General features: G+C 32.3%; 1 protein-coding gene and 2 pseudogenes across 1 annotated transcript; all 3 read left to right on the plus strand.

The window, feature by feature from the left end:
- Positions 1-5,249: 5,249 nt before the first annotated feature.
- Positions 5,250-6,692, plus strand: LOC131876107 (uncharacterized). The gene is made up of 2 exons (XM_059220895.1): positions 5,250-5,673; positions 5,764-6,692. The coding sequence occupies exons 1-2, from the start codon at positions 5,250-5,252 to the stop codon at positions 6,690-6,692; spliced, it is 1,353 nt and encodes a 450-aa protein (XP_059076878.1).
- Positions 6,693-9,948: 3,256 nt separating this feature from the next.
- On the plus strand, positions 9,949-17,758 carry LOC131042174 (G-type lectin S-receptor-like serine/threonine-protein kinase At2g19130; annotated as a pseudogene).
- A 2,388-nt stretch (positions 17,759-20,146) lies between these two features.
- LOC131876108 (ADP,ATP carrier protein 1, chloroplastic-like) lies at positions 20,147-20,907 on the plus strand (annotated as a pseudogene).
- The last annotated feature ends 1,599 nt before the right edge of the window (positions 20,908-22,506 follow it).

The following is a 22,506-nucleotide window of genomic DNA, read 5'->3' on the forward strand; positions in this document are numbered from 1 at the left end:
TTAGCAGATGCCCTTTGTTTTGTCCCCAGAGTTTTGAGGATGGCGGGCATGGCATCCCTTTCTTCGCCTGTGACTATGGCTATCACCACCATTCGACTCTGTGATAGCTTCTTTTGCCTGCTGCCCCTATTTATCTTCTTCACTAATGGCTAAGCCTTGAACTGCATGAATTATCTTAGGAGGAAGCTCTTCCAATTCCTTCGATACTCTGTCAACATCTGCAGCCAGGCGCTCTGCCAGCGTTCGGTTGAAGTCCTCTCTCACTACAGCACGCAGAAGTGTAATGTGCTGAGCATCTGGAGCCATTGTATAGGATGGAACAATCCACCCATATTTTCTTAGATGATCTGATATTTCATATTCATCGTGCTCAGTGTTGTCCTTGAGCGAGAAGGAGAAGGCCACTACAGGAACCCCCATGTCTTTGGATAATATTTTAAATTTCTCCGTTCTTTCCAGATTTTCTGTCAGAGTCCTGGCATTTGATAGTAATTTATTTAAAATTTGATAATTGTCACCAGCCCATGAGATTTTGAAAATTTTCACAATTCTGATGAGCTTCTCAGAATAATTTATTAAATTGTTAAATTCCAGTCATAGTTGGCCATTAGAGATCCACTATATAACTAAGAAAAAAATTGAATTTAATAAAATATTTGTTAAGGGAGGTGAATTAAAAACATTATCAGCACAGTGCAGAATCAGAATTTAATTTTCAATGCTTTTTAGGTAGAATCCATATTATATATGCTCTCTAATATCTAGAAACTCTATTTTTTAATAAATTATGGACCATTGTTTGAAAGTTTTTTGTTTTCCTTTATAACTTGTTACTACAACTATGGATGAGAAGCACTTATTCTTCTTACATTTTCTTTTACACAGGTGTAATTTATAGGAAATATAATATTTTTCAAATTAGAAAGTTGCATATCATAGAATAAATTTAGAATATTAAATTTTAAAAAAAAATTAGAAATCATGAAAAAATAGATTTTTTTTCTTGAAATGTTAATTTAGATAGAATTTGTTCAAAATAGAAACTTTTCATTTTGTTTCATATTTTACTTTCTAAATTTACTATTAGTTACATCTTTTTCTTTCAAATTTGAAGATGAATATTATATTTCAAATAAAAAGATAGAACATTATTCTAATATGAAACTCTAAAACTATAGGGTGCACTTAATTAAATGTATATTGATATAGATTTGTTAATTTAATGTTGTGTAGGCATTAAAATTTTTGTTCACCAAGCAAACACTTTCACATTTTCAGGAGAGTTTGTCTTCCAGGTTAGTATGCTATTTTTTACAATAATTTTTTTTTTGTGAAATAATTTTTAAAATATATTGTAAATTCTAATTTATAACAATAATCTATTTTATTTTTAGAAATTTTGGTTTTTAATAAATTCTAATTTATTACATTCTCATCTTTCTTTTTAATTTATTTGTATATTCCATACCACCATATGCATTTAACAACAATTGTGTATGAAATTTGTTAATAATATATCTATCACCATACACTCTCATAACAAGTTCAATCATTCTCTCTATACATAGATAATTCCAATATTCAATTGTTACAAATAATTCTACTTTTCTTCACAGTTTTTTTAAACTTCATTTCTATTCTGATCCTATAACATTATATAAATTAGAAATATAATTTATTGTGTAGCTATGGATCAACCAATATTGAATTTTGAATCGGAAGAGGAGAGGAGGCAATATCAAAGAGCACAAAGAAGAGAGTATCAAAGAGAATATCAAAGAGAATATAGGAGACGACAACGGGAACGTTTGACAGATGATCAAAGGGAAGAAGAAAGAAGAAGACAAAGTGAAGCTCGAAGACAAAGAAATGCTAGACGAGCAGAAGTAACAATACAAGAGTTGGTATTTCTAAATAGAGAGGAAGCTAATATTATTACAAATAGTCATCAAAGAACATCTCAACAACTCTCTCATATTGAAAGAGACCAAAGGCAACAAGTTGATTCACATTCAAGTGGGCAGTACAATTAACCATCAAATCAAAATATTGAGTGTCATCTTCAGAATGAAAGCTCAAGGTCAATAGAACGAGTTGCAGAGACACCTCGACCTAGAAGTCAATTTGAGAATAATTTGGGTGCAGAAGGTGATGCACAAAATAGACAAAATACAAATGGAATGATTCGAGCTGATTTTCAAAGATTTCAAATGCAATTTCGACACCAATTAGATCGCTTTAGAATGCCAAGCATGTGTTATATTTGTCAAGAGTGTTATCTGGGAATTAAAGTAAATCGTAGCTCACAAGGTCCTATATGCACTAGATGTAGACAAGAGAGAGGAAACAATAGATTTTCAGCTTCAAACAATATGGATCCTGGGTCACAACCAGAAGAGCTTGCAAGTTTGACTCAAGTAGAAGAAATGTTGATTGCACGTGTCAACCCAATATTACAAGTTACACATGCAACAGGTGGTCAATACAAATACAAAGGACACACAATAAGTTTTCCACAAAATGTGGAACATATTTCAAACATTTTACCACATACAATAGATCATTTGCCAATCATTATTGTTCGAAGAAGGGACCAACGTGGCACAAATTATAACTTTACAGTGAATAGGGATCGTGTGTACAAAGCACTTAAATACAAAATTGAGCATGATAAATATTATTCTGATGTCATAGTTAATGAGAATGCTCTCAATGATCTATCTAGCAATTTTGATGAAAATATTTTCAACAGATTGAAGATAGTGCATATGGAATTTGATTCTGATGCAAATGAAATCATATTTGTGGGTCCAATCATGGAAACAGATGAAGGTAATACAATTGACCACACAAATTCAATGGCTTCTAAACTACCTAATGCTCAAAAAGAAATGGAATTAATACATGCATGGATTAATAATCCTGATACAAATCAAACAGCATTGATCGATTGGCCAGCAATTGGTACATCTCCTATCAATGAGTATGTCACATTAGGATTACTTGATATGGCATTTCCAACATTGTTTCCTGATGGTAGATGTGACTAGTTAGAGCCACGAATGAGGCGAGTGCATTTGCATGAATTTGTGAAACATCTACTGCGGTATAGAGATCATCGATTTGGTCAACATCCAAGATTCAAATATTTTATGATGAACATGATTATGAGACATCGTGCACAAAATTCATCTGCAGTCTTTGTAAAATGAGGTTTTCATGACATGCCAATCACTATCAATGAATTGCGTCAGCATATGGAAAATATGCCACAATCCCATTTGGCAGATAGGTTGATGCGGTTTGGAACATCATTGAGGGGTACAAGGTCATATTGGGCCAAATGTCGTGCAGAATTAACAGACATGCTTCATCAAATAGGCTCCCCTACGATATTCTTCACATTAAGTGCAGCAGATATGTATTGGCCTGATTTGCATGCACTAATGTCAGGAACATCACCAACCACTCCACGAGAAGCTCAAAATTGGAGAAAGCAGAATGTTATCAACTACCCCCATATAGTTGCACATTACATGCACTTAAGACATTCAATATTTAGAAAAGAAATCCTAGAAAAAGGAATGAATGTTGAAGATTTTTGGTCTAGGTATGAGTGGCAACATAGGGGGTCACCACATGTGCATGGATTCATATGGATGAATGGAGCACCCAATATGGACAATATTGACTGGTCAAATGAAGAGCAACGAAAACATGCAGAAAAATACTTTCATTCCATTGTTCATGCATGGAATCCTAGAGAAGATCCACATCAACGAAATATACAGGCAAGTCTATGAAAACTTCAACATATATATGGTTTATTGTTTGACATAAAGTATTTTATAGCTTATGATGTAGCTAACATATTTGTTTTTATTTTAAATTGTAGGCATTTCAAAATTTTCCTCTACATCCATGTCTAAAAAATACAAGACAACTTGCACAGATAGATATTGATAAGGACTATGAAGAGATCCTTAACTATGTAGAACGACATACATTGTGTAGGGAGGGTGCATGCCTGCGAAAAAAAAGAGGAAAGATGGTTTGTAGGTAAATATTTATCAAATCAAATATTTATATAAGAATTAAATACTATACAAAAGAAAAGTAACCAAATATTTATGACAAGTCTTGATATTTTTTATAGGTATAATGCTCCTTGGCCTTTGAATCTCAGTGGGTCCAAATTATATGAAGATATAGAAACAGGTGAAAAAAAATTTGAACCTGCAAGAAATGATGATAGGGTGAATTCACATAATCGTCACATATTGCAATTATGGAGAGCAAATATAGATTGGCAACCTGTTCTTTCCAAACATGCAGTAGTCAAATATATTGCCAAGTATGCAGCAAAAGCAGAGAAAAGCTCTGAAACATATCACCAGATGTTGATGCGCCTCTCCAACATGGAAGACCCTAATGATTTAGTTGCTCGAGCATATAGAAGGCTTCTAACTGAAACAATTATTGAAAGGGACATTGGTGCTCAAGAAACATGTCACATGTTGTTAGAACTTCCATTAGTAGAGAGTAGTAGAAGATTTGTTAATCTAAATGTCTCACGTGAGGTGTTCAAACCTGTAACTATAAATGATGAAGAGAATAATGAAGAGCAGACAAAATCTTTCATTGATGGATATAAAACAAGGCCTCTTTGTATGGAAGGTGTCACATTAATTGATGCAGCTAGATCATGGATATATAATCCTAAAAGAAAACGAGACAACAAATGGGAACCAAGGGAAAGAGCAGCAATTGTTAGAGTTTTTCCTAGGTTTGTATCTCTTCCTCCACGTGAGTCAAATAAATGGATTGACTTTTGTTTATCAGAGTTATTACTCTACAAACCATTTCGTGACATAGAAAGGGATATTGGTCATGATGATGACTCTATGATAGCAAATTGGGAGTCATTTACCTACAATCCTTAGCATGTCGAACGAATAACAAGTATTGAAAATGTAGAGGCTAATACTGATTCAGAAATTGAAGAGAATGAACCTATTCAGAGAAATACCACAGAGCATGAATGGGAAATTATATCTAGGCTACATCATGGTCAAAATATACAATTTTCAGAAATAGATATGTTGGGGAGAAGAGACATTGATAGACATACAAATTGGTCTACTGATTATCAAGGTGAAGAGTACACAACTACATCAATCAGTTTCATAACTAACATGAGGGATCATGGATGTCTTATATATGATGATATACCCCAATGCATCAACTACATGACCCTCAGTGATAAGCAAAAAAAGGCAGTTGATATAATTATGACACACTATCAGAGGAGTCAAAATAAAGTGCCATTGTTCATGATAATTCAGGGAACAACAGGTACAGGAAAGTCATATTTAATTGGTGCCATCAGTCAAGCTCTTGAAAATGCTACAATGCCATCTCATTCTCCCCTTCTATTACTCGCACCAACAGGAGTTGCAGCGTTCAATATAGGGGCCTCTACAGTTCATTCCAAATTGAGAATCCCAATACGAGATTTCACTCAACTACAGGGAACAAGACTTGCCATTTTTCAAGAAGAAATGGCGCATATCAAGTACATTTTGATTGATGAAATGAGCTTCATTGGTCAAAAAAACATAGATTCTCGACTCCGACAAGCATACCCACAAAGTGCACACCTAAGTTTTGCAGGTATGCATTTAATTTTGACTAATGAGGAAAAATAAATTTCAATAACAATATTATATATTTTTAAAATAATTATTTTGAAATATCTTTCAGGTATATCTATGATTTTGGTAGGAGATTTGGGTCAATTGCCTCCGGTTAATGATAGACCTGCATATGCCAGTAATAGATGGGCAAAGCTACTATGGGAGGAATTCAAAATTGTGGTTACTTTAGATAAAATATTCAGACAAGATGGAGAAAATATTCAGCAACAAAGATTTCGTCAACTTTTGACAAATCTAAGAGATGCAAACCCTCAAATTGATGATTGGAAGCTACTAATGATGAGAACCCCTACTAACATAGATGTTGCAAGTAATTTTGAATTTGAAAATACTGTCCATTTGTTCTCCACAAATGACAATGTTCATAGTCCTAATAAAAAAATGTTATATTCATTGAGGCATCCCGTTGCACGAAGTGTTGCAACAAAAGCAAGAAGTGTTAATATAGCAGAAGATTTCTCAACTCGTGAACTTGATCTAGAGTTATTGATCAGTAAGAATTCAAGGGTCATGCTAACTTCAAACCTTTGGATACAAGCAGGTCTTGTAAATGGAGCTTTGGGATATGTTCAAAAGATTGTCTACAAGCCAGGAAGTGCTCCACCTGACCCACCGACATATGTGATGGTTGAATTTGATAATTACTCAGGATTACCATTTGAAGATCATCATCCAAATACAATTCCAATAACACCAATACAAAAGGGCAGAACACTTCAGCTACCATTGAGATTGGCATGGGCATTGACTATACATAAATCTCAAGGATTGACTCTTCCAAAAGTAACTATCGATATAGGACCAAGAGAAAGAATTGGATTGACATTTGTTGCAGTATCTCGTGTAAAATCTCTAGAGGGTTTGAGAATAATGCCACCATTTACATATGATCGTTATGAGAAAATGAAAAAGGGTAGACAACTTGCGAAGCGCAAGGCTGAGGAAAATAGGCTCAAACTTTTGGAAGATAATTGATGTAATATATTTTTTGTTGAATTTTTTTTTATTTTCTTTGACACCTCTGTTCTTTATTGCCACTATAATTATTTCTAATATTTAATATATCATATATGCTTTCACAATGTCTACTCAATAATTATAAATGATAAGAAATATTACATGAATTCAATCAATGAAAGGTTTTTTGTTTCCATACAAATCTCTAGAGGGCTTTAAAATAATATTACCATTCATTATGAGAAAATAAAAAAGGGTAGACAACTTTCCAAAAATAAGGCTAAATAAAATAAACTCAAATTTGTAGGAGATTAAATTTGTGTATATATTTTTTTGATCAAATTTGCTTCCATGGCTCTAATACTTGTGTTATGTCTGCCCACAACAAATAATTGTTAACATTTTATACACCACTAAATGCTTCCACAATATCTATTAAATAAACAAATATAAATTATCAGTTAATGTTACATAAATTTAAACAAGCCATTTATTTATTTATTTCCATATCCAGTATAAATTTCATTTGAAATGTGAAGGAGATTTCTTTTTGACAGCCATATTTCTTAGATGCACCTAATATAATCTTGCATCATTTTTTATATCATCATGGTAAAGAAAATTCGTACATGTATGAATTGTTATGGTCCTCCTTGTGTTTAATATACTAACCTAGAAAACAATGTATGTATGTATATCTCTTTGACTAAAAATGTATGAATATATATATTTAGGTACTTTAATAACATTCATTTTCTTAATGTTTATTACCCTTTATGTGATTTTCTATTTAAATTGGAAAGTATATTCCTTGAGCAATTTAATAGTAATTTAAGAGCTAATAATAATTTGCATGCATGTCAGGAAGATGTCAGATAATATACGTACAAAATGGGTGTCCACTTGGATGTCAATGTATCACCCGTATCTTCCACGCAATGTCCTCCTTCGTATAGAGGAATTGAGTGTTCGCTATTGGGTCAGAGACAGGATGGTCAAGAAAATTAACAACAATGGATTAAGGACCACTCAATTCAAATTTGACAATTATGCTGTATATTTTAACTTCTTATATGAATCGAAGATCAAAATGAACTTAGATGTCAGATTTAATAATCTTCAAATTGAGATTGTAGATTTGTGTGGTTGGTCGATTTCTCTATACCATGAGATTCGAGATCTTTACCTTGCTGGATGCATTTGGAGAATCGTTATTAGACCAACAATAAAAATTGAGAAGCACACTCTATCCGATCAACTTAGTATGAAGCTTATGAGATTTCTTAAGGGACAATCACGGATCAGTTATCACACAGGCCCACCTGAGGAATGGTTTCTTACTACTCTTAAGCTCGGGTACTCTATAAGATTCACAGTGCATCAAGTTATGCCATCATTCAGGTTGTTGCATGCATACTATGGGATACCTGTCTTGTATGCAGTGAAGTCCAATGTGACAATTAAAGTTCGGACTAATCTTGACGATACTGAAGATCCAGAGATATTACCTGTGCATCCATGGTTAAGAAAGTGAAAGTAGTCTATAGATATTATTTGATAAATGTGTGCAAACTATTTAAACATTGCATTTATGACTATATTCAATTATTCTATTTTTATATTATTATTTGATGCAATAAAGCCTAAATTCAATTTTAATAATATTTTGTAACTATTGTTGTAAAATTGCTAAGAATGTGATATTTTATGGTTTATGTATTCTTTCTTGCATCAAACAAAACTAATGAATTTGGTGACTACAAAAAAATTGTCAATGTTTGTTATGTTGTTAATTATATTTTATTGGTTATTTAATAATCAAATAGAAAGATTAATTTTTAATTTGTCACGTCATTTGCTTATGATTTTATAATTTTTGTGGTATTTCATATGATTTTGGTGACATCTCAACATAGTAAGCCAGCTAATATCATATTTTAATGGTTGAATTTTTCCAATGACTATTAGGTATTTTCATTATTTATTTCATGTACAATTTGTATTACTTAATATTATTTTTTTATAATTTTATTTTATTTCAAATTATGAATTATTTTATTCTCATTGTACCTTAATACTAATCTTAGTTTTATTGTTTTTTTTTAATTTTTAGCAAAAAGTTGAAACTATGGATGCTTCACAGAATGAATCAGAAATCATTGTTGAGAGTCCTCATGCTTCTGTAAACTCTAATAATTTTGTTGAAACCCCTATCGACAAATGTGCAAGAACCATTTTAGAGTATTGCGACAAAATCGTCAAGGAAATTGAAAACACTGCCTTAATGATAGATGATGTCGAAGAACTCAAAATATTGGAAATGGAAGATGTTGCAAGGAAAACTCATGAGGCATATACAATAGTGGCTGGATTTCCAGCTATGTTGAAAGAAGTATATCGTGATCACTATGAAAACAAAGGTCGTAATACTATTCTCATCACTGAAGAATTTGTAATGGGTTTACACCATTACAATGAAGTGTTATTACTATAGTTACTTTGTATTTGATTTTCAATACTTTTTATTTTTACAAACATTTTACACATTTTAGAAATATTTATCAATTTTGTTTGACTTATATTATGATATAAGAGAAATAATATTTTTTTGGTAGGATTAGTGTGGGATATTATCTAAGGTTTTCATTAAAATTGTTATATGTAAATACATTTTCTTCTATCAATTTGATGATTTATAATGCATGTGTTGAATTGTTCTTATCTTCTTGCAACATACCTATAATAATATATTTATAGTGATTCTATAAATTGTTGCAATTTTTTTCTTGCATAGTTCTCACTTGTCAAATAGAAGGTATGGTGATTTATTCATTGTTTATGAATTCTGGGATACTATGTGAGATTTCTATTCAAAAATGCTATATGTAAAAATATTTTCTTCTATCAATATGATGATTTATAAGGCATTTGGTTGGTTATTTTGATCGTCTTGCATAACTCCTCTAATAACATATTTATAGTGAATCTTTTGATTGATGCAAGTATTTTTCTTGCATAGCTCTCATTTGTCACATAGAAGGTAAAATGATTTATTCATTTTTATGAATCTTAAATATTTTGAAATTAGATATCTCTCGGCGAATTTTACATAGATTTTTTAAAATATAAGTATACTAGTATTACTATTACCGCAACTCATGGGTTACGACCAGAAGAGATTCAGAGAAATGGTGCCTCATATTTCGGAGTTTTAGTCCTGATTCTAATATATAATCCGATCAACTCAGTAAATATGTAAACAAATACAACCGAAATGGAAAGGAACGGTCTCCTACCATATATGATCTTCGCTCTCACTACACTGATTATAACTTACAACTATGTCGGGTTATCTGCTGGCAGGGGAGATTCTCTTTCCTTGGGCGTCTCGCTTGTTGCAAATCAGACAATAATTTCAAAGAACGGCACGTTTGAATTGGGATTTTTCAGCCCAAATGGAAACTATAACTGGTATATTGGTATCTGGTATGCCAACGTACCAGAGAAGATAGTCGTTTGGGTGGCTAATAGGGAGAGTCCGGCGAAAAACAGGCCTGGCGTTTTGGAGCTGTCAAAAGAAGGTAATCTCAGACTGTTTGATGCTGAGGGCACGTCCCTTTGGTCCGTCAACATATCGTACAAGTGCTCGCAGGCTGTGCTATTAGATTCTGGTAATTTTTTAATGCTCAGCGAGGACAATATATCTGAGATTGTTTGGCAGAGTTTCGACTATCCTGCAGATACCTTATTGCCCGAGATGAGGTTCGGTGGAAAGCAAAAGATAGTCAGTTGGAAAAGCCCACTGGATCCCTCTCCTGGGCTTTTCTCCGTTGAGTGGGATCCATCTGGAGCTATACAATTCGTGCTAAAATGGAACAATTCTGTCCAGTATTGGGAGAGTGGAACTTGGGACGGCAAAACTTTCAGTGCAGTTCCAGAAATGATAAACGGGGTATTCTACAACCTCAGCATTCAATATACTAGCTCTGGTTTTTATGTCAGTTATAAATCACTGAGAGGGATCCCTCGTTTTCTCCAACTCAAGTCCGGAGAAATACAAGAATATGCTATATTTAGTGGCAGTAAATGGACCGTGCAGGGATATCGCCCCAGAGATCAATGCGCCGTATATGGTTTCTGTGGTGCTTACGGAAGCTGCAACTCCAACAATCTTTTGTTCTGCAGCTGTCTCGAAGGCTTCACACCCAGAGACGGTCGCGCCTGGGACTCGCAAGAGTGGTGGTCTAGTGGCTGTGTTCGCCAGAGCCCATTAAACTGCGATTCCACAAAAGGCAGCACTGATGGATTTATCGAGCCTGGTGTAACGTTGTCTGATGATTCAGCATCCTCATACCCCGCATCCACAAAGGCTGATTGCCAGAAAGCCTGCCTCCGCAGCTGCTCGTGCACTGCGTTTGCTTTCAATTCTCCTTCAGGACCCTGTCAAATCTGGTCCGGAGATTTGCTAAACATGCATAACTCTCCATCAAATAACCGATGGACTGTCTCCATTCGAGTAGCTGCCTCTGCATCTCCAAAGTTTCACAAGCCACCGTCCTCTTCCAAATTGAAAACCATAATTATTGTGAGTGCTCTCGCTCTTGCTCTTGCTTTGAGTCTCCTTTCATTTTTAATGTGGCAAAAGTATCGGCTACCACCACCAGTAGACACGTCTGTGGATTCCCCGGACTGTTTTCTTAGAATGTTTAGTTACATGGAGTTGAAACTTGCAACTAGGAATTTCAGGTCTAAGTTGGGAAGTGGAGGATTCGGCTCTGTGTTTAAAGGATCTCTACCAGACGGTACACTTGTGGCCGTAAAAAAATTAGAAGGTTCAAGACAACTAGATAAGCAATTCCGAGCAGAAATCAGTTCTCTTGGCAACATACAACATGCGAATTTGATCAGACTTCGGGGTTTTTGTGCAGAAGGATCCAAACGGTTACTGGTCTATGATTACATGCCCAATGGCTCTCTCAATTCCTTACTGTTCACTAGTAATTCCAAAAAAAACGGAAGGTACTGGACTGGAAGACCCGATTCCAGATCGCTTTAGGCACTGCGCGAGGTTTAGTTTATCTCCACGAGGAGTGTAGGGATCGCATCATTCACGGCGATGTAAAGCCCGAAAACATTCTGCTAGACGGTAATTTTTCACCCAAGTTGGCAGATTTTGGGTTGGCAAAGCTTGTGGGTAGAGATTTCAGCCGTGTACTGACAACAACGAGAGGAACAAGAGGGTATTTGGCTCCAGAGTGGATTTCTGGTCTTCCCATCAGTCCCAAGGTTGATGTTTACAGTTTTGGTATGACACTCTTGGAAATCATTTCTGGCCGAAGAAGTGTGGATTTAGACACGGAAGATTCAAGTAAGTATTACTTTCCCGCTTGGGCTGCAACTCAAATTTACCAGGGGAAGACAACTAGTATTGTGGACGAACATGTTGCAGCAGAGGCAGATATTGAAGAGGTGAGAAGAGCAGGCGTTGTAGGGTTGTTATGCATTGAAAGGGAGGAAGAGATGAGGCCAAGCATGGAACAAGTGGTGCAGATGCTGGAGGGAAAGATGGAACCTCGAACTCCGCAGATGCCAAGCTCTGCACTCGTGGACAGACAAGCAGACCGAAGCGAGACCGACAGCTATGCAGGTTTAAATTAAGAACGAGCTTAGAGGCTAAGCTTGAATGTTATTGAATAAATTAGTATAAATATCTGATGTATTCCTAGGTATTCTAGTTGTAAATTGATTATTTTGATAGTTTACAGTTTTAAATTAGGATTCAATTAAGTTGGAGATTTTGGTTGTTTAAATTAAGAACGAGCTTAGAGGCTAAGCTTGAATGTTATTGAATAAATTAGTATAAATATCTGATGTATTCCTAGGTATTCTAGTTGCAAATTTATTATTTTGATAGTTGAATTCAATTAAGTTGGAGATTTTGGTTTATGTATAATTTTAGAATTTTTAACAGAGTAATTTACTTATTATTAATCTCGTCTCTTTAGAGTATATTAAGTTATTATATATAGTTTTTAGATGAATCTTTACAATACTTGTAATTTACAATAAAATTCATGGTGTTTAAGTGAATGAATAGGTTTCTTCCATAGAATATGAATTTATTTTTGTTGATACTAATAGTCAGAATAATTACTTGTACTCTTTAATGATCAATCCAAGAGAGGATTCAATTATTTGCAATAAATTTTTCATCATGTTTACTAAAGAATACCAATCAAATTGGCATACAATCATCTCATTTATAATTTCTCAATATATCCTACTATCTATTGGCAAAAAAATGTAATATTTTAAGATTGAATGAACTATATGCAAAGTGGGGTGTTACACTACTAAACGCCAAAAACTTTGCAATGAATAGCATGGATATCACAAAACACTTTAAATTCATTATTTCAATAATTTTTATATGATACATGATCCTTTTTATCATGCTTTGTGGTTTCAATTATCAATCATTCTACTACCATTTTAAATGTTTCACTCTCAATAAGAAGAGAAATGGTGGTCATTAACATCATGAAAAGAAAATATTTTAAGCATTAATAGGATTCTCAAAGCTACAATGACAACCATTAGCCATATTACAACACTTCACTTGACAATCCTTACTATAATGTCATCATACATGAAAAAAATGGTTTGAGAAAAATAAATATATCTTTTTATCTCAAATATTCTTATTCTTGTATTTTTTTTCATATTTGTGTTGACTAATAAATATATCCTCACTTTCTTATTAAGAACTTGATTTACCTACAATTGTATTGTACTTGTAACTTTTCACATATTTGTAATGCTAAACATGTTCTTAACAAGTAAATTTATACTCGATTTCCTTGAAACTCTTGCTTGTCATCATCAACTTCAATTCCCCTAAAGCATTTGCATATCTATGTCAACTTGCTTCTTGTGTTTTTTCTCTCTCTCTCTCTCTAGTTCTAAGGAAATGGGTTCTACTCCTTCCTCTTTCTTAGTGGTGAAGATAATGGCTTTCTTGGACTACTATTTAAATAATGAAAGAAAGATTCTTCAAAGCATGTATCACAGTCCCATACCCATTATCATCATTTTATTATTAAAGATAGTAGAATCTTATTTACCATTTTTGGTTTCTAATAAAAAATAATAATGGTATTATAGAATCCTTAAAGATATTTAGTCATGAAAATAAATAAAAAATTAATTATTAAGTTGAAATTATTTCAACTTGATAAATTAAAAAGTTATTTATATGAATACATTATGGTACAAGTATTTCTTAGTAGGATAAAGTTCAAACTTTTAAATGTGATAAGCAATTACATGTAGATTATTCACTTAGTTGTTAACATTATGGAAGATAATGATGTATCATTATTAACATTTCATTATATCAATATAATAACACACAAAACAATAGTACATTTTATAGTTTCACTTATATTGTAAAGGTGTTTTATGATATTATATTTTATTTATATATACAATTTGAAAGTATTTATCATGAAAAATAATAAATAATTCATTAAAATGTTGTAAATTATTTGAATCATATTTATACACATAATCTTCATCCCAAAAGATAGAAAAAAGATTAATTGTTATTTTTTAAGCTCAATTAGTAATAAATGTAAGTAAAATAAGTGTCTATGATTTTTTTTTTTGAATTACTTGATTGAACCTAATTAAAATAAATAAGTTTTCTGAAAGCTAAGAACCAATCAAGTAGACTCAAGCCCAAGATCTCCAATGTAGGAGGCTTGCAACTAGCCACTGTATTGTGGGGTCATCCCCTTTAATTAATAATATTATTATATTATATTATATTATATTGTTTTGAATTTACTAATGGAAAATTAAAGATATAAAAGAAAAAAATGCCACAAATTAATTAGTGAAAACTAAAACCATATTATTTAAATATAGTGAATGCCCCATTCCCTTTAACTTGATAGTGGGTGATTAATTTCTAAAGAAGATTTACACATCCTAAATAATTGTTTAAATATTTTTTTCATCGTAGTGGATGTGTGAAATAAACTTTATAAGAAAATTTATTATTATAGATATTTTAAAATTATTATAAATTACATAAATCAAATATTATTGAAAGTATAATCATCTAGTAAAAGAAACATATAATATAATAGTTTTTTCAAATAATGAATCATGGAAGACAATTTCAAATCTTGATTTAAAATAATTTACATAATTTTTTCAGAATCTTTCCAAATGCTATCGCAATAGGTTGTTGAGATATAATGTATCTACTTGACTCCCTTTATGAAAGGAATGCTTCAAAGATAACCTTTTTGAGAAATTAATCATTAAATTTTCAAAATTGATCAAAATCACAAAATTTGAACATGGATTAAAAAAAACACTCAATATTTTCAAAAAACTTTTCAAAATCATATTCTAAATTCTTTCAAATAAAAATATTAAAAAACATCACAAAAAGTAGTTATTAGTTTTAAATATTCTTTTTCAACGCAATATATTTCCAACTATTCTCTTGTCTCTAGATAAAATTGACTAACTTCACCTACAAAAACAAACCTTAATAGAATAAAATATATATTAACGAATCTTTTAATATTCAAAATTTCAACCACCTATTAGAAATACAATGATCAAAAAATAAAATTGTTAATTATTTATTATACAAGTAATCCTTAACCTCGACCAACAACCTTTAACAGAATAAAATATATATTAATCAATCTTTCATACTCTTTTTTAAAATAATCATTTGACTTTAAGTCACCTCACCAACCCCAAAAATAATATCTTAAAAATAAAACACACATTATTCAGTCTTTTCAAATTCTAATTTCTTTGTATCCAAAACGTACCTTAACTTTAATTTACCTTGCCTAGTAAAAGAGAAAGACTCGACTAATTTAATCAACTAAATAATATAATAAATATTAGTCATCTTTTAGTAGACTAATTTCTCCATTAAGTTTCGCATCATCCTAAAATATGAGTGATTTTTACGCAATTCAGAGCGAAAATCGCAGAAAAAATAAGTTGGAAAGGCGGCAATCACGCCCATTCAACGCTGACTAGGCAATGGTGAGTATTCAACGCGCAACTTTGATTTTAATTCCAAAACATGGAGCTAAGGGGCATATATTATTCTATGTAATTTTAAAATTAAAAATTTCTAAAATGTTTTTATTATGTAGGATTATGTCTTTTTTTTTAATAGAATACAAAACTTTGTCCATTTTAATGCATTTGAAAGCATGTTTGTATAGAATGCAAAACCTTGTCTATTTTAATGCATTGGAAAGCATGTTTGTATAGAATTCAAAATCATGTCCATTCTTATTCTTTTAAAAGAAGATTGATCTTTGGATTGTTTAAGATTATGGTACTTTTAGGTGGATTGGAGTGGCTAATTATTAAAAATTTTAGAAGAGTTGGGAAAGGCACCAAAGATGTCGCTTACATAAAGTTGAATTTTTTTAATTAATTATTAAAAAATAATTAATAGTTTGAGCACGAAAGAAGTTCTCCACATGTGTGTAGGCATTAAAGAAGTCCTTTAAATGGATGTGAGCACTAAATAAATCATGTCAAAGAAATTTCCAAAGAAAAACACATCCAATACACAATTTTATTTTTAAGATGATAACATCCAGCCTTGGAATACACATAGCATAATGCTCACTAGAGTGGAATTATATATGAGCTAGTGATCTCTTTCAAAATTTGGTAACATCACAAGATTCATTTATTGAAACTGCGTAGGCATTACTATTAATCTTAGTGTAGGCATTTTTAGCATCAATATAGGACTATTTAGTCTAATTACCCAATCATTATTGTTCCCTTATTTGAATTTTGAAGGGATCCCAACCTTTATTAGTAGTATTGGTTGTAATACTTGTGATAAATTAACACCTTTATTTGAAGCCATTTCTTGTTGTTTTTTATTAAAGGGTAAGCCATTTTTTGTTGTTAATAATACTCAAGCATGCATTTTTTAATGGAATTAGCCTTTTCATACAATAACATTATTACTATTAATGGCACAATTCTATATGCAACCTTAACATTATTAATATTATTAATGTGTTCACCCCTAATAACATTATTACAAGCATTTAAGCCTAAGCACAATATTATTAATGATATTAAAGTCGTTATGTTTAGCATTAGAGTGTAACTCCACTTTATTTTGGCAAGATTAGTGTTGCCATTTAATCTAATCATTTAAGATTATTATGTTATAATTACTAACCTTAATGGTCCTAACAAAATAATTTTTATTGGCCCACATTTATAATTAAATAATGATAACAATAATAATAAAATTATTAAACTTCATATTATATTCACAGTTTTTGGAAATATCTAAATTACTTTTATCACTTTGATTCTTTCACTACTTATCACTTTTACTGTTATTTTAAATTCACTAAAAAATTAAATTACTTTTATCAATTTAATGCTTTCACTACTTTCATCACTTTTATTGTTATTTTAAATTCACTATATTATTTTCACGACTTTCACTTCTTTTATCACTTTTACTGTTATTTTAAATTCACCTTATTAACTAGTGATTAATGTGATGCCAATGAACCAATCAAAAATAATTGTTCTCAAATATTTTAACATTTGTTAATGTTCAACAGTGGTGAACTTGCTTATTAGTTAAGAAAAATATTCTTGACAGATTTTATGGTGTTTAACTACTAGTGTTGTTTGTGGTGTGAAGGGCTTCGTGCAGTTTTCAATGGGAGAGAATGCACAACTCCAGAAGTAGGTGCAGGGCCACCAAAATGGAACTTTGACAGAGCGCAATTGCTAGAAAACATGGACGACAGAAAGGGCCTACAGAGTGAAAGCAACATTTGGCAACATCACAGGATATATTGCAGAGTATGGATTCGAAATGACGTGTTAGCTCACAGGTCTAGTATGATGGTTTCTAATATGGATTGGTAGTCGCATTACTAAAATTTTCATCTCTGCTAAACTTTATTTCATTTTTGCATATAAAAAATGATGATATGATTGAGCTTTCCATTTTTGCAGGCTACCAGCAGAGCATGGATACGGGGTGATTAGGGTTTCAGTTTTGGCATTATTAAATTTCATAGGCTGCGTTTTCATTTTCTTTGGGAGTTTTAAATTTTGAAGGTGATACTTATGTAGTAACTGGAAGGGCGCTCATTTACCAACAGGAAATCGATAATTTTTCTATAGCCTGTATCGCAACAAAAGAAGATTAAAATGAAATAGCATTATTGTTCTTTGTCGTGAAAATTATTAGTTTCTGCCTACAGGAAACTATAGCAGAGGCAATGATGCTTCATTGTCATTAATCCATTTCCATTCAACTAATCAAAGTGCCACAATTCTTTGCATAAAATTATTTTTGAATATTCGTTAGGTACAAGTTGCATATTTTTTAATGCAAAATATTGATTCAAAATATTTTGAAGGTGTTTCATTGGCATAAAAATGGTTGCTAGAAGGGTTCCTAGATATCAAGGGAAGAGAACGCATAAAAAACTATGTCTGCGTGTGTGTGTTGCAGGTCGTTATTAATATGGCTGACAACAATGGAATAACGGGGATTTTCAAGCACAAGATGGCATTCATTCACCTAGCCACATGTCTTGCGTGTACTTCCACATTTTGCATACTCGTCTCAATGTGGTGAACATTGAAGAAATAGGGAGTAATTTACCTCACGCATTCATCGCCCATTAATTCATTCAAATATGCTAACCCACGTGTTTTTCTCTACCACTCTGCAATGCCAAATACTCCACCATCTCCCCCAGTAAAACGTAAAATTCAAGGTAAATTTTGCTCACATTTCTGCCATTTTATTTTATTTAAGTTTCAAGCATCCAAAAATAATGAAGATTTCACATTTTTTTGGGCATCGTTCTCTGTTATTTTTTGTGTTTTTGTTAAATTTTAATAGTTGGTCAGGTTTTTCTTGTGCATTCATTGTGGTGAATGTCTTGATCTAGTTTTTAATATGTGTCTGGTACAATAACCACATTACAATCACACTTCCCCTTTTATTTGAGTGCACCTGATGGATTGCTTGCATGGTTCAAACAAGGGCCTCATTTTCACTATGATGATAGGTAAATAATTCTTTTTTCTTCTCTTCCACAATGTTTTTAGCCTATAAATACCCTGCACCTTTCATTAGCTATGCCAATTCTTCCAACCTGCATATGCACAAACGAGGATATTGGCAAAGATCGTTAATTTTAGCTTTATGCCTACCAACTGCATTTTTTTAAAAGCTAAAGATTTTTCAAAAAATTCATTTTGTGCATATCATACAATCATTACATTTCATGAGAGATGTCTCTCCAAGGTTTCTCTTCTTTTTATATAGTGCAAATGCCACGTGTAAGCTTCCACATCTACGCGCACATTTCTATAAAGAATTTTGTACACAAATTTGTTTACATCTCTTTGAGACATTTTGTCAAATAGTTTGCTTGACTTGTCTATGCTCCACAGTATGGCACAACCACATTTGCATTTTTGTGGGATTTAGTCAAACAATTTGTTTACATCTGTTTGAGAATTCTGTCAAACAATTTGCTTGACTTGTCTATACTCCACAATATGGCAAAACCCCTTTTGCATTTCTGAGGGATGATGTCAAACAATTTAGGTGCTTAGTCTATAATTTCATATTTTGTACACATGTCTAATTTGGCACTTGCAGTTACAACATCTGATAGATACTTATGTGAGAGCAGAGTATTCAGAGCCTTGATAAGGATCAGGCTATATCTGCCTCATTTTGAATGTAGTTGTGATTAATTTCCCTCACTAAACATCTTCATAAAGCCATTATAAGTTCAACATGTTAAAGTTTTACTATAGCTAACAACATAGATTGGTACAGGGGGTTGTACAAGCTCATCCTTATTCTTATTATCTAATTACTGTATATTCATTAATAACATGCTCAATTTCATTTGCATTCTATAATAACTAGAAAAGAATGTTTAATCCTCCAATACCGTCTTCCAATGCACATGCTGAGTTTTATTCTTTCTAATGTTAGATAGTGAAGAAAGTTTATCTATGCACCTACCTTGAAATTTGTAGTTCCCTGAACCATGGTTACACTTGTGCTCACACCCTTTATGGTCCTTAGTTACTCATGGCCTTGCATAGCCCAACTTCTCTACTTGTACTAGAACTTTGGTTTTTCTTAATAAACCTAAAATAAACTTCATTCAAAATTTGTATGAAAAATAAACATCAAAAAGTTTTTTCATAAAATTTCTCATGCTCTTCGGTTTCTAATTCATATAGTAGAATAGCACCCTATCTCTGATTACTTGAGGACCACAACATCAATCCATTAGCTCATAAATACTTTTTAAGCAAAGATTGTCTGCTTGATTTTTGGGACATTTTTTGGCAATATGATTTTAGATATTTTGTGTTTCCAATAATTTCAAAGTCCAAATGATTACTCTGCCTTAATGGGAGACTTTTCAACATGCATAGGAATCACCACCTTCTCAATGATGTTGCCAAGTAGAGTTAAATATTTTGCAAATATGTGTGCGGAGTAGCAGCTACCATTACACGAATGGTGCTACTTGCCATAGGAGTAGCCTTCTTTGGTCTTATAATCTGTGGGGAGCCACTTGCTCCTGTAATGGGTAAAGTGCTTTGACACCTCTTTTGGCAGAAGTGCATGTTGGGGCTCTCCAAAATATTCTCAGCAAGAGTGCTAAGTATAGTTTGTTTGATCCTTGCAAAGGGATGGCCTATATTCCTTTTGATGAGGATACCACGATAAATCAGTTGTTTTCAAATTATAGAGTTTTTTGTGTTTACTATTTGTGTTTTCATTTTTTGGGTTTACAATGAAGTATACAATCATATAGTAGGATGTATTGTCATAGCAAAAGCACCAAATATTTGAAATATTGGCCTCTAGAATTCATTAATTTTTGTGCCTTATTGTATGACTTTAATTACTATATCAATCCTCTGCTTATAGATAAAGGGCAAGACTGCAATAGATGTTGTCTACATAATCCCCTTGGAAAATCTAGAGGTGCACTGATTTAGCAATTTCTGATTTTAACCTTTGGTTCCCTTTCCAACTCTACTCCCTACCTTGGTGGCCTATAGTTGGTCAATAGTGTTGGCATGGTTAGCAGCTGCAAGATCATTGGACAATCAGTTCACTGCATTGGTCAAGAATTGAGAGGTCGGCACCTAAAATGCAATATTGCATAAATGGTTTTGTACATATACATATATATGTTTTGATCTTTCATCCTATTTGGTCTTGTATACATAATTGTAGGGGTAAAGTTAGAGCTGATCTGAATAGACATCTAAGAGTTTCTAAATATAAATATTTTTCTTTTTGCCTTGTTTGCTTCTTCTATTCTTGTTTTCAGTAGAGTTTTCCCCTCTACTATTCTTATGTTGTCTTTGTTCTTCCATGGTGAATAGTGGGGTAGTATCAACACTCCTTTCCTTTAAACAAGTGTGGGGCAAAACTATGGTGAATACTCACTACAGGGACATTGGACAGGATACAAGAGTTTCTATTCCATAGATTTGCAAGATAATTCATTTTGTTAGGTTCAATATGGTGTAGATTCTAGTTAGGATTGCTATCATTATAGCCCTCAATAATATGTATTCTTTGTATGTGAATGAGGTGTTTAGTTTCATGTACTCTATATTGCATGGCACAAAAAAATACTTTGATGTGTTTCATTGATTGGAATTTGTAATCTATCTTCATTGTCTTTAATGTTGTGAAATATTAGATATAAAAGGCACTTTTACAATGCACAATTATGTTGTCAGTCATTTAATGTTAGCTTTCTATTCATTAGCAAGCAAAATAATATAGTATTGTATTTCTATTATATAAAGTCATATAGATCAATGTTAAAAATTATGTGCCAAATACACAAACAAATCACACAACACCAATACTCCAGACTCAGCAAGTAGTGCTTTGACTTAAAAGGATGTCTATTTTCATGTATACACAAACACATCATGCAACAACAATACCATAACTGTTTTTCCGGCCTCTGGGAGGAACTTCGCTGCTTGCAACTCTTGTTATTATTATAAGTATTAGTATTAGTATTAATCATGTTAAGATAAATTTTTTTTATAGCATTGATACGATTATTTAATTATATCAATATTTATATATGTTAATAACATAACGGTCATCCTTTACAAACTAATACTATTACTAATGATTCACTAAATCATTTCATTCATATTCAATAGATAGCAGAGTAGCTTAATCCATTGTTAGAATCAGAATAAATCATCAGTTCTGTCAAAAGAAGCATTCCTGCCAAAAGAACTACTTCTCACACTTCTATCATTGATATTGTCCTCTCAAGTGAATTCACAGGAATTGCAACAATCACACTCAGATGATGTAGACAATTGAGGATTGTCTATGACAAGACTTTGATAATTTCATCCTCCATCTATTTGCACTGCTCAAGGATTTGATGAACTCGTTACATTCACAACAACATGATCTACATCTGGTGAGCTCAGTGGGCATCATTAGCAAAGGATGCTGGTTGCAACTAGTTTAGCTTTCACATTCGAATATAGCATAACCAACAACAATGGAATTCCCTCAATGACCCAAAGGGAAACTATAAAAGCCTGTTATCTATAGTGATCTCCAAGTTAAATAACAAAGAGAGATTTATTTCATCCAAGTCTAATGCACATGTACATCATACGCTTCAGCCTATATTCATACCTTTTCTTAGAGCAGTGTTGGAAATACCTAGAATATATTCATACG

Source organism: Cryptomeria japonica, chromosome 5, assembly GCF_030272615.1.
Source record: "Cryptomeria japonica chromosome 5, Sugi_1.0, whole genome shotgun sequence".
NCBI lineage: Eukaryota > Viridiplantae > Streptophyta > Pinopsida > Cupressales > Cupressaceae > Cryptomeria > Cryptomeria japonica.